Below are 13,508 nucleotides of genomic sequence, written 5' to 3' on the forward strand. Positions count from 1 at the left end.
CCAGCAAAATAAATGGCATCTCCACGGTGACAGGCAGGACCACGCCCCTTCCTGCGGCTACACTAATTAATCATCCAGATCACACACACCGGTGTTCATGACTTCGTGCCCCTCCCTCCCGCAAGAGGCCCCAAAACGGCATCAACCTCTGTACATTTGTGTCGTTCATGTTTCTCTGCCAATAAACACCTTGCATTGTGGCTGGTGCTAGTGAATGCGTTAATATATATTTTGTGTTTGTTTCATTTTCTCCTCTTCTGTTTCACAAATGAATCTGAACAAAATGAGTCTTTCTCACTGTGTCGTTGTGGAAGCGGAGGAGGTCGTCGTCATAGTCACACGAGCAGTTGTAACAATTGGACAGCCATGTTTCACCGCGCTGCAAAAGAATGGAAAGAAAAGTCATTCTAGTGTTTGTGAGGAAAAAAGAATGAGTTACTGTAATTAGTGAAAATGAAATCGTACTATTTTCGGTTCCCCCACAGGTCCGAGGCAAACTAAAGAGAAATATGTATGAAAATATTGCTCGTTGACATATTCAAAAAAGTTGAAGTGGAATAATTGATTTAATACAAAGCAGCTTTAACTATGAAAAATAAGCAATTTCCCCCAAAATATGTCAAAAATAAATCATCACAATTGACTGTAGATGAAGTGAATATGTAGAAGAGGCTCACATTTGCAGTTGTCCACACACATGTTTGAGTCACTGCTTGTTCTAGTTTGGTTGTCTGGACAAAAACAGCCTGCGATTGTGTCTTTCACAGGTTTGATTTTGTGTCTGACTCTGGAAAGGAAAAAAAGATGAAAACATAAAACTCATAAAAGACATGGAACAAGAGAGTGAAATTAAGAATAAAAACTAAAATTACAAATAGACATCCATCAACATAAGAAACACGATCAACCCTGACATTAAAATGTGCTATTCGTAATTCAGATTTGTACTAACCATAATTACTGTAAATCTGCTTTTGTGTCACAGCTGATCCAACACGACACACAAACATAGGAACTACAACAAACGCACACAATAGAACAAACACAATGCAAATGAAAAGAGCTCATGCCAAAAAAAAAAAAGAGCAGAGGGAAAAAAGACCCTCCGGGAAAAATGATGTTCATCTGGGCTTTTACAAACTAAAATTGGAGCCCACATTGGGAAATGTCTTTGCGTCCACTGTCTTTGTAATCTTGTCAGGGTCCTCTGGGTCCATCCCGCTCCAGGTCCATATTGCTCCGCTCAGGGTCCATCCCGCTCCAGGTCCATCCCGCTCCAGGTCCATCTTGCTCCGCTCAGGGTCCATCCCGCTCCGGGTCCATCCCGCTCCAGGTCCATCTTGCTCCGCTCAGGGTCCATCCCGCTCCGGGTCCATCCCGCTCCGGGTCCATATTGCTCCGCTCAGGGTCCATCCCGCTCCAGGTCCATCCCGCTCCAGGTCCATCTTGCTCCGCTCAGGGTCCATCCCGCTCCAGGTCCATCCCGCTCCAGGTCCATCTTGCTCCGCTCAGGGTCCATCCCGCTCCAGGTCCATCCCGCTCCAGGTCCATCCCGCTCCAGGTCCATCTTGCTCCGCTCAGGGTCCATCCCGCTCCGGGTCCATCCCGCTCCGGGTCTTCACTGGAGAGGTGTGGTAAGGTCAGAGCAGCATCGGAGCTTGACCCGTGGCCTAGGCGCGCAGCGGCTGGTGCAGTTGCGGCGCTGTCCACATGAGGGCGCACCAGGGCTGGCACGGGTGAGGAGCTAACCTGGTTCTCTGCTGCGTTTTCCTTCTTGTTCGTCTTAAACATGTTCAGGCTCTTCATATTTCTGTCCCATGTAAAAATATCAAGTCTCTCCAGATGAACTCAATAAAAACAGATTATTTCCACGGATACGACCACAGCCAGACACAGACACAGTGTTTTCCAATCATAATGAGTAGATTAATTAAATTAAAAATCTTACTAAATCTTAGTTTTGATTGATTGATGTAGAAATACAAAGTTGTCCAAGAAGTGAGAGTGTAAGAGTAAAAAGGTACGTGGAGAGACTAAATAATTAAACTAATTATGAGAGAGCAATTATCAAGATCTTATTTATAACTTGAAAACAATGGTCTCTGGATGGACAAAGCATCAAATAATGCACAACATATTAAAGATTGACCACAAAATGATACATTTAATATTGTCAACATCAAGTTTTTGTCACTTATAAACTGATAACCAAAGAGTATTGTTACACTGTAAAATGTATTGCTCCAGAAGAAGTGTAAATATGGAGTGTGAAGGTTTTGAATGTAACTCTCCACCACTGATTCAAAACTAAAATGTGTGTTACATTTTACTGCAACAGTTACTCACCCTTCAAGGCAGAAATCATCCATTTTAGGGCTACATTCTTTGTAAACTAGTCCTTCTGAACAGGGCGAGACTGAAACACATGCATATTTTCAACTACAGCACATAGTCAGTAGATCAATGTGAACAGTAGATGTTTACCACAGCTTCCATTGGCGTGCTCTTTCCACTCGACACAGACGCCAGCTCGTTTGCACTGGTCAGCAGCTTTCTCCAGAGTGGAACACGGATCTGAGCGGCCGCACGCGTCCAGCTCACAGTTCTCAAATATCTGCAGCAGATCCACATGTTCACGACACGCTGCAAAAAGCCTGCACAAGACAAACATCTCATCACAGATCTATAATATTTGTACACATGATGTATATTTACAGTGGTGTTCTTTTTTAATTAATGCTTAGTTTGGTTGGTGTAAGAAGTTTAAATCTTTTCTTTCTAGGCAGGTACTGGAAAGTATTGAATCTGTGTTTTGTTCCTGCATTAGTTTTGTTTTGGTGGTTCAAGGAAATAATATAGTTTTACATCAGCAGATATTTCAGGAGAATTGTTCTGAGCATCTGAAGTGAAAAAGCAGGAAAATGCATTATTATTGAGAATATATGGTACAATTGTATTTGTGTATTTGACTTGTGCTTGTACCAGAAGTATCCCACAGTGTGACAGTAACACTTTTACTACTATGAATGCTTTTACTGCGACAAATTTCCAAGTACCACCTAATCTAAACCAGGTTCCTACCAAGACTAAATCAAGACTTAAGTTCTAAATGATAATTAATAGATATTATAAACCAGACCATGTTTATACAATGAAATTACAGCTAAAAATGACAACATCTGAACAAAAAGTGGGGTCCAATCACAGACTTTCTGAAATGGCACAGTCAACATTGTAATGATGTAAAGTTTAGTGTGTGAAAGCCCGGTTCATTTGTGTGTGGTGAATTGTGGCAACAAAAGTAAAAATAAATAAATAAAATAGGACAAAAGAGGCTTAAAAGGATGACAAAAGTAAAGCCCAGCACCGGACCCCCGAGTCCCACCAGACGAATCATATGCAGAGGGTGTAACAGTAACAGAGTGTTGAACTCACGGTCGTCGCAGCAGCTCACAGAGCGGGTGTGGACACAGAGGTGGAGGAGGTGGAGGAGGAGAAGAGCAGTTGTGGGGCACGTGGTTTGTGGCAGATGCACACTTTGGTTTTTGGGGGTCGTCATGAAGCCAATCATAAGCAGTTATTGCACAGCAACTGTCATCTTCAACGTGTCCTCCCCTCCGAACACAGGACCCGCCTCCACACACACCTGTACAGAGGGGCGGCGGTCACTCATAACAACCACAGGGACTAAAGTAATGCGTGTGTTTCAGGTGGTAGAGAAACGTTACTTCACAGTACAAAGTATAGTAGTCCAGGTAATGACTATCGCAGGAGCAACATTTGATTTATAATAATCGATGTAAGTGGAAGGACAAACGCTTCAATAACCAGGTAGAACTGACCACATTGTCCCTGCGTGTTCTGGTCAAACTTCTCCATGGCCAGACTGACCACCAGAGAGAAGAAGGGGGTGAGGCTCACGTAGGAGCGGATCTCGGGCAGGACCAGGGTCGTCACCTGTCCCGTCGTCTCAAAGCGCATCCCAAACACTTCAAGCGGGACATTAATGGGCACGTTGTTCAAAGACGCCTAGAAGAGGGAACGGAAAAGAACGTTCTGTATCAGTTTAGAATAAGACATACAAAGTGTTTATAACAATGTATTAATCATTTAATAATCATTTATCAGGGTTAGGATTAGGTTACGGGTCGGGTTTGTGTTAGGGCTAGTTTATGTTAATGATCGGTTTATTTTTGTTCATTGATTTGTTATTAGCAGTTAGCAGTTTTTTCTATTCGTATTTAATGGAATGTTTGAACAATATGATTAAGTTTTGTCCTTTTTGATAACACACTAAGGCCGTGGCTATTCTATGACTTGGTTTACGGATCCGCCGCACTTAGATGATTGATTTCTACAATATAATTAAAATAAATTGTTATAATTTTTTTTTTATAAAGTACCGCCGACAACGCAAAATAGCATTAAATGAAATAAAAAAAAGCAGTATTAAGTCAAAAGATAAGAGCGCGTGAAGCAATTTTTTCTGTGTCTGTGACAGAGCAACATCCCTGTGCCCGGCCCCGGGAGAGCGTGTGAAGACGCCCCCCCCTCTCCTTCCGTGGTCCGTTTTGGGTAAACCCGGAAGAAAAAATCTTTTGAAACTGAAATTATATTTATATTTCGTCCACCTGTTCAATATATTTCATTTAAAAATCCGTAAACCAAGTAATAAAATAACTGCGGCCTAAGAACAGGAAACGAGGTACTGTGTAAATACCCGTAGTCCAGTACCTTATAGTACAACTGTCATCACATAAACAAGTCCGACCTGAACTGTGAGTCCCTCGATGGCGAGCGTGGCAGTGTTTCCTTTATACTTCACGATCACGCCTTTCACACAGGAGCCGTCCAGGCCTTGGATGCAGAAGAAGTTGTCCACGGCGATGGTCAAGTCGTACTGAGGCGACTGCTCTTCCACCAGGACGTACGTGCAGTCGTCAAAGAAGTCAAACGTCACGCCTTGAAACGAGATGTAGTGGGGGTCTCCGAAGAGCTCACAGCGACCTGGGAACGACAAATACAGAAAATACAATCGATGGTTCAAGAGGTTCTAGGCTCTAAGCGACGCAGAAGAAGAATCAGCACTTCCTCTTCCTCTGGAGTTTGTGGAGTTGTTTAGAAGTGACACAGAGGAAGAAGAAGTCAATGGATTTAGTGATTTGGGGTAAAACTGATGCTTTGCTAAACTTGTTAGCATGTTCTTTATGCTATAGTTATCTGAATAACTGTTCATATGTTACGTTAACATACCAGACACTTACCACAGTTCTGTCTGTGCCTCATGTAGCTGAAGGTGTTAGCGTTAGCATACGTACACCTATTCACCATGTTCTCTCATCTGTTATTATTTTAAACTGCATTTCAAGATGAAATGTCTGTTCTTGGTCTTGGATTTCATCAATAAATTTCCCCCAAAAATGCGACTTATACTCCAGTGCGACTTATATATGTTTTTTTCTTCTCTATTATGCAGCGACTTGTTCCAGAAAATACGATAACTGTAAAATCCATTCTTTATTCATGGATACCATCTTCTTTAACATCATCGGCAAAACCTTTTTTACAAACGTGTTGCTCAAAGTTACAAGACAAACAAACAACAAATAGAGTTTTTGTCAGGTTCATGATAATAACTTTCTCACGGTCGTTAAGTCCACATATGAATCTGTATTTCTAATCCATACAAAATTGCCTTTAACGCCTCGATACTGACACAAACTTGCACTTTCCCTTCTGCCTTTCCAGTAAAACCCTTCACGATGCTGCCTCACGTGCGCTCGCTCTGTGGTAGTTTGACCACAGATGTGCAGTTTATTACGCAGTACAGTATGCAGTAGTAGTGTCTTTTTCACTTCCATTGTACAGGCACCAAACTTTATACTCAAATCCACATTGTACACGGAGCAGATCCTGGAGAACAGCACGAGATCATCTGCGTACTGTACTTTAGATGCTCATACAGCCTGTTTTGCACACATCTAACTCTTACACTATAAGCGACGTGACAAAGTAAAACACACTTTGTTGTCCCTCACTAGCTAACCACTCTGCCACTGTGCATCGTTAGAGGACCTGGGTGAGGGAAACACCGTGTCAAAACTCCACGCTGTTGTGTTTAGCTGCTAAAATGATGAGTCGCTGAAAAAAAAAAAAGTACATTCAATTTTGTTTGAATGTATATTTTAGATATTTCATGTCAAAGTTCAATGTAATCCACAGGAGAATCTGGCCCTAGCCCCCCATCTGAGAGTATGACATCATCACAGTCTAGAATCTGAAAATAACCAATATCTGTCATTAGAAAACAAAAGTACAGGAGTTTTGATCGGTGGCAATTTAAAAAAGAATCATGATCTCAAAGGTGGTGCTTTACTTCGCACGTTCTGGGTAAACTTACAGTCACACGAGGGCCGTTCGCAGCATCCATCGAACACATTCACGGCCAAACCTCTGGGGCACTGGGGCGGGGCATATTCTGGACACGGCACAGGAGAGTGCTGCAGGACTCCGTTTGTACAAGTCACAGTATCACAGTCCTCTGTCCAGGACGCTCCACACGGCCATTTCTGCTTCTTCCTCCGGTTCACACACTCACACGGTGCTAAAGACACATGAAGAGAGTTCAGTCAGCTCCACATAGACCAGGGCTCTCTTTTCCCACTAGAGGGCCTCATTTTGAAACCTTTGCAGAGGTGTATCCTACTCTGCGTAAGCCCCGCCCATCTGCCCAACTGTGAGTTTCACCTGAAACCAATATTCTTCTGTTAGGGGCCCCTCAACTTTCCTCACTGCATTATTTGGACAGAAAACACTACACAACGCGAAACACTACACAAAAACAGAGCAATGTAGTGTGTTCTCTCCAATGTAGTGAGGAAACTACTCTATAGATGTATTACTGAAGCCGAGAAGTATTCAGAGCGATACTCCATAGGCTCTGTGCACCGCGGCGCGCTGCTAGGCTTACTTTACTATTACTTTGCTTTATAAATAAACATTAATAAAACCCTTAGGTAAAGACTAGTCTTTAAATAATATAGAATTACTTCCTCAACCTGCCGTCAGAGACATCCACCCACAACTGTCCACTGAGTTATACTGCAGTATTTATTATTGTACGACTTGGAAAATACCCCTTAGATACAGAATTGGACAGGAAGAAGTGACACTAACACTGAGCTAACACTGAGCTAACACAGGGCTAACACTGAGCTAACACTGAGCTAACACAGAACTAGTACTGAGCTAACACTGAGCTAACACTGAGCTAACACTGTGCTAACACTGAGCTACCACTGAGCTAACACTGCACTAACACTGAGCTAACCTCTCACTGATGAAAAAGACAAAACAATTAGCTTACGTGTTGTGGGAGGAAGAGCTGTAGTTGTAGTCGCAGTAGTGGGCGGTTCAGTTGTTGAAGTAGTAGTTGTAGTTGAAGTAGTGGGTGGTTCAGTTGTTGAAGTTGTAGTTGAAGTAGTGGGTGGTTCAGTTGTTGAAGTAGTAGTTGTAGTTGAAGTAGTGGGTGGTTCAGTTGTTGAAGTAGTAGTTGTAGTTGAAGTAGTGGGCGGTTCAGTTGTTGAAGTAGTAGTTGTAGTTGAAGTAGTGGGCGGTTCAGTTGTTGAAGTAGTAGTTGTAGTTGAAGTAGTGGGTGGTTCAGTTGTTGAAGTAGTAGTTGTAGTTGAAGTAGTGGGTGGTTCAGTTGTTGAAGTAGTAGTTGTAGTTGAAGTAGTGGGCGGTTCAGTTGTTGAAGTAGTAGTTGTAGTTGAAGTAGTGGGTGGTTCAGTTGGTGTAGTAGTAGATGTAGTTGAAGTAGTGGGCGGTTCAGTTGGTGTAGTAGTAGTTGTAGTTGCAGTAGTGGGTGATTCAGTTGTTGAAGTAGTAGTTGTAGTTGAAGTAGTGGGTGGTTCAGTTGTTGAAGTAGTAGTTGTAGTTGAAGTAGTGGGTTGTTCAGTTGTTGAAGTAGTAGTTGTAGTTGAAGTAGTGGGTGGTTCAGTTGTTGAAGTAGTAGTTGAAGTAGTGGGTGGTTCAGTTGGTGAAGTAGTAGTTGTAGTTGCAGTAGTGGGTGATTCAGTTGTTGAAGTAGTAGTTGTAGTTGAAGTAGTGGGTGGTTCAGTTGTTGAAGTAGTAGTTGTAGTTGAAGTAGTGGGTTGTTCAGTTGTTGAAGTAGTAGTTGTAGTTGAAGTAGTGGGTGGTTCAGTTGTTGAAGTAGTAGTTGAAGTAGTGGGTGGTTCAGTTGGTGAAGTAGTAGTTGTAGTTGAAGTAGTGGGTGGTTCAGTTGTTGAAGTAGTAGTTGTAGTTGCAGTAGTGGGTGGTTCAGTTGTTGAAGTAGTAGTTGTAGTTGCAGTAGTGGGTGGTTCAGTTGGTGTAGTAGTTGAAGTAGCAACTGTAGTTGAAGTAGTTGTAGTTGAAGTAGTTGAAGTAGATGTAGTTGGTGTCGTGGTGGGAGGTGGAGGAGGAGCTGTTGGTAAACAATAGAATATGTTTGTAAAAAGAAGTAAATTAAGTTAAATTTCTGTTTTGATTTCTTTCAGTTTAACAGTTTGTTCATAAATGGTTGGCTTACGAGTAAAGTACAAACTCAAGTATTAATGAAGTAGTTACTAAGCCAGAATCATTGTTAATAAAGTATTTGTTTGTTACATTTCATACATACTACATATACACGTTTTCAATAATCCATCCATCCATCCATCTTCTGCCGCTTTATCCGGGGCCGGGTCGCGGGGGCAGCAGTCTGAGCAGGGACTCCCAGACTTCCTTCTCCCCAGACACTTCCTCCTACTCCTCCGGGGGGATCCCGAGGCGTTCCCAGGCCAGCCGAGAGACATAGTCTCTCCAGCGTGTCCTGGGTCTTCCCCGGGGCCTCTTCCCGGTGGGACATGCCTGAAACACCTCCCGAGGGAGGCGCCCAGGAGGCATCCGGAACAGATGCCCGAGCCACCTCAGCTGGCTCCTCTCGACGTGGAGGAGCAGCGGCTCTACTCCAAGCTCCCCCCGTGTGGCCGAGCTCCTCACCCTATCTCTAAGGGAGCGCCCAGCCACACGGCGGAGGAAACTCATTTCGACCGCTTGTATCCGCGATCTTGTTCTTTCGGTCACTACCCAAAGCTCATGACCATAGGTGAGGGTAGGAACGTAGACCGACCGGTAAATAGAGAGCTTTGCCCTTCGGCTCAGCTCCCTCTTCACCACAACGGTCCGATGCAGCGACTGCATCACTGCAGCCGCTGCACCGATCCGCCTGTCAATCTCACGCTCCATCCTTCCCTCACTCGTGAACAAGACCCCAAGATACTTGAACTCCTCCACTTGGGGCAAGGACACCCCACCCACCTGGAGAGGGCAAGCCACCTTTTTCCGGTCGAGAACCATGGCCTCGGATTTGGAGGTGCTGATTCTCATCCCAGCCGCTTCACACTCAGCTGCAAACCGTCCCAGTGCATGTTGCAGGTCCGGGTTTGATGGAGCCATCAGGACAACATCGTCTGCAAACAGCAGAGATGAGATCCTGTGGTCCCCAAACCGGACACCCTCCGACCCCCGACTGCGCCTAGAAATTCTGTCCATAAAAATTATGAACAGAACCGGTGACAAAGGGCAGCCCTGGCGGAGTCCAACATGCACTGGGAACAGGTCTGACTTACTGCCGGCAATGCGAACACAGCTCCTGCTCCGGTCATACAGGGACCGGACAGCCCTGAGCAAAGGGCCCCGGACCCCGTACTCCCGGAGCACCCCCCAAAGGACACCCCGAGGGACACGGTCGAAAGCCTATTCCAGATCCACAAAGCACATGTGGACCGGTTGGGCAAACTCCCATGAACCCTCGAGCACCCGATGGAGGGTATAGAGCTGGTCCAGTGTTCCACGACCGGGACGAAAACCACTCTGCTCCTCCTGAATCCGAGGTTCGACTATCGGTCGGATTCTCCTCTCCAGTACCTTGGAATAGACCTTACCCGGGAGGCTGAGGAGTGTGATCCCTCTGTAGTTGGAACACACCCTCCGGTCCCCCTTCTTGAACAGAGGGACCACCACCCCGGTCTGCCAGTCCAGAGGCACGGTCCCCGAACGCCACGCGATGTTGCAGAGACGTGTCAACCAAGACAGTCCTACAACATCCAGATACTTTAGGTACTCAGGGCGGATCTCATCCACCCCCGGAGCCCTGCCACCGAGGAGTTTGCGAACAACCTCAGTGACTTCAGCTTGGGTGATGGATGAGCCAGCCTCCGAGTCCCCGGTCTCTACTTCCTCTTCGGAAGACGTGACTGAGGGATTAAGGAGATCCTCAAAGTATTCCTTCCACCGTCCGACGACATCCCCAGTCGAGGTCAGCAGGCCTCCACCCGCACCGTAAACGGTGTTGGTGAGACACTGCTTCCCCCTCCTGAGGCGCCGGACGGTTTGCCAGAATTTCTTTGGTGCCGACCGATAGTCCTCCTCCATGGCCTCCCCGAACTCCTCCCAGGCCCGGGTTTTTGCCTCTGCGACAGCACGAGCCGCGGCTCGCTTGGCCTGCCGATACCCGTCGATGACCTCCGGAGACCTACAAGCCAGAGTGGCCTGATAGGCCTCCTTCTTCAGTCTGAGGGCATCCCGTTTTCAATAATGTGAATGAATATTTAAGTTGTTTTGAATATAGGGCAACATAATCATTATTTAGGATTTATTGTCTCTAACAATATTGTGTGACATGGGAAGAGCAGGTAAGGCATTTGGCAAATTGGGCTGGGAATCTTTCAAATAAACTGTATCTGGCCCATAAAATAAAATAAAATAAAATGTACTTACGGCACTTAATAGTTCCATTTTGACAGACGCTGCAAAATATAAAAACTTTAGCAATTAAAGCCTTAAAATTTCTGATGGTTCACATAACTTACCACTCGTTTGAATCGATTAAAACCTTTGCCCTCGGCTCCATGACAACGCCGTTGGAAAAACATGTGCAGTTGTTCACATCAGTGCATTTCCCAGTGTGTCGGTCATAATACGGCTGCTCTTCTGGGCATCTGGGATAACAACCTTGGAATGATTTTACAGAGGCCAGTGTATTATTATTCAAAACGTTATTCATAAATGACACATAAATGCAGGGGATTTATGGAACCACGGTTACATATTTCAAGACTTTGTACCTTCAAGTTTATGTGTGAAGTGTTTTTCTTGGCCACAGGTGAGCAGCTGACCACACGCCTCATAATGCCACACACACTGATCGTGCTCATTGTAGTAGTCACAGTAGACCGCTAAAGTGAAAGAGAAATAAAAACACAGTTAGATAATGTTCTATATTTACCAAAAGTACAACTACCAGAAAGCCAAACCAAACAATCCCATGCAATATTTCTACTGTCTACTGTCAGGTACTCAAATGAGCCTCAAACCTGTCTCCAAAACATACAAATATGGGTGCTTTTAGTGGATTTCCTGTTACAGGCACAATTTGGAGGGGTTTTAATCATTCAGAAGAGAGAGAAAGCAAGGGCATCAGCAAAGGGGTGGCATCAGCAAAGGGGTGGCATCAGCAAAGGCCGGGCATCAGCAAAGGCCCGGCATCAACAAAGGCCTGGCAACAGCAAAGGCTTGGCTTCAGCAAAGGCCTGGCATCAGCAAAGGCCTGGCATCAGCAAAGGCCTGGCATCAGCAAAGGCCTGGCATCAACAAAGGCCTGGAAACAGCAAAGGCTTGGCTTCAGCAAAGGCCTGGCATTAGCAAAGGCCCGGCATCAGCAAAGACCCGGCATCAGCAAAGGCCCGGCATCAGCAAAGGCCCGGCATCAGCAAAGGCCCGGCATCAGCAAAGGCCCGGCATCAGCAAAGGCTTGGCATCAGCAAAGGCTTGGCATCAGCAAAGGCCCGGCATCAACAAAGGCTTGGCATCAGCAAAGGCTTGGCATCAGCAAAGGCCTGGCATCAGCAAAGGCTTGGCATCAGCAAAGGCTTGGCATCAGCAAAGGCCTGGCATCAGCAAAGGCTTGGCATCAGCAAAGGCCTAGCTGAAGCCAGTCTGGAGTGGAATACCCTCTTCCTCAAACCGGTCTTACCAAGGGATAAAGTAAATGGAGCTGGTGGAGAAACCGGGGCTGGAAATTGCGCTGCAGCCGCACTGATCGAGTGCAGAGGATTTGCAGACAGAATGTTGGGAGTAATGCGACAAACACAACAAAAAGCAACTGAAACATCAAGATGGTTGTGGAACAAACAGGGCTCTCTCTGGACCACGCACACTACTCAGATTACCTTGAGGAAGTGAATCGCCTGGACAAGGGTGTATGACGTTGAAAGAGTCTATCATTTTAAGATTATTTTGTTTTTATGTATTTTGTTGGGACAGTAGATGAAAATTGTAGCTATGAGCTGATTTTCATCTGCTGTGCCATATTTGCACTCACAAAAACACACTACAGGGAGGAGAGTGAGGTCCACACAACCTCAAGGTGTGGAATTGATCCACCAACTTCCTGAAAAGTGCTCCATATAAGTCCAAAAGCATTATAATAATCATGCTCACGGCACAGATCAGCAGTTCTCCAGTCCACGCAGACCTCACGTCCACTGCAGGCATCGGCATAAGCAGATACAGCCGTGCAGAAGCCCAAGTACCGCCCTTCAAACTCACAGGAGCACGACTCCTGGACACAGGCTTGGTAGTATGGCTCCGGGTCCACCTGAGGCAAGAAGGTTCAGACATATTACGCTTTATCTGGATCTCTTTCATAGCAAAGTCTCACTGTGGAATACACTATGTCTCACTACTGACAGCCTCATATTTGCATCCTAAATCTTTTTTAAATGGTATAAATTGAGCTATGTACTTTGAGGTGGCAGTCCTTGAACGTGTCTTCTGTGATGATCCGACAGCGTCTTTGGGCCCAGGCCGCACAGTACGAGTGTCTCTCACAGGGAAATATTTCTGTGGTCACGTCAGAGCAGGGCGGGGACGAGCTCTTCCAGCTGTTCCCGAATACTACTGGACTCGACACCACTAAAACAAAGACAGTTTCTCAAAACGATGCAAGGTAATGTAAAGTGAGGTTGTAATTTACCTGATGAATCTTTAATTTGAAGATCGTTCATCTCATTGGAGTCAAAATTCCCACAGAGACCACACACTTTATTCTATGGTATAATAAACATTAGTAGAGCATGTGCAAGATAATATGCTTTATAATTATGTTGCATTTAAACTAGGACTGCAATGATTCATGGGAATTGTAGAAAAAGATTCAGTTGTATCATCTGGACTCTGTTATTTTGAAAAGCAATACGTTTCGACACTCGTCCAAGAGTCATTCTCAATCTGCGAATCAAGACTGGGAACTCAGATATTTATCCTACTCTGGGTAGGCCCTGCCCACCGGGCGGGACCTCCTGATGAAATGGTGTTATTGGTTTCAACAGAAACTAAACCTCTTTGTTTTCTATCAAACTAGTCTCTTTGTTTACTATCAGTCCTTTAATCGGCCATCTTCCTCCTATTGTACCTGGCTCACTCTC

The 13,508-nt window shown here is 45.1% G+C and overlaps 1 protein-coding gene and 1 long non-coding RNA gene across 2 annotated transcripts in view; both read right to left on the minus strand.

Moving 5' to 3' along the window:
• Window positions 1-677: 677 nt before the first annotated feature.
• LOC140366982 (uncharacterized) lies at window positions 678-2,558 on the minus strand. The gene is made up of 3 exons (XR_011928095.1): window positions 2,485-2,558; window positions 2,347-2,416; window positions 678-787 (listed from the first exon to the last, which is right to left on the minus strand). It is a non-coding gene; the product is annotated as an uncharacterized lncRNA (long non-coding RNA).
• A 5,803-nt stretch (window positions 2,559-8,361) lies between these two features.
• Window positions 8,362-13,508, minus strand: part of LOC140367179 (mucin-19) — a 49,579-nt gene continuing 44,432 nt past the window's right edge. Inside the window, exons 25-30 of the mRNA XM_072453533.1 lie at window positions 13,058-13,130; window positions 12,827-12,996; window positions 12,523-12,679; window positions 11,148-11,258; window positions 10,893-11,034; window positions 8,362-8,464 (exon numbers count right to left, since the gene is read on the minus strand). Coding sequence (XP_072309634.1) covers window positions 8,362-8,464; window positions 10,893-11,034; window positions 11,148-11,258; window positions 12,523-12,679; window positions 12,827-12,996; window positions 13,058-13,130 — 756 coding nt within the window. The remainder of the gene's footprint in view (window positions 8,465-10,892; window positions 11,035-11,147; window positions 11,259-12,522; window positions 12,680-12,826; window positions 12,997-13,057; window positions 13,131-13,508) is intronic.

Source organism: Eucyclogobius newberryi, unplaced genomic scaffold, assembly GCF_026437365.1.
Source record: "Eucyclogobius newberryi isolate DKJ021-1_F unplaced genomic scaffold, fEucNew1.0.hap1 SCAF_2, whole genome shotgun sequence".
Taxonomy (NCBI): Eukaryota; Metazoa; Chordata; class Actinopteri; order Gobiiformes; family Gobiidae; genus Eucyclogobius; species Eucyclogobius newberryi.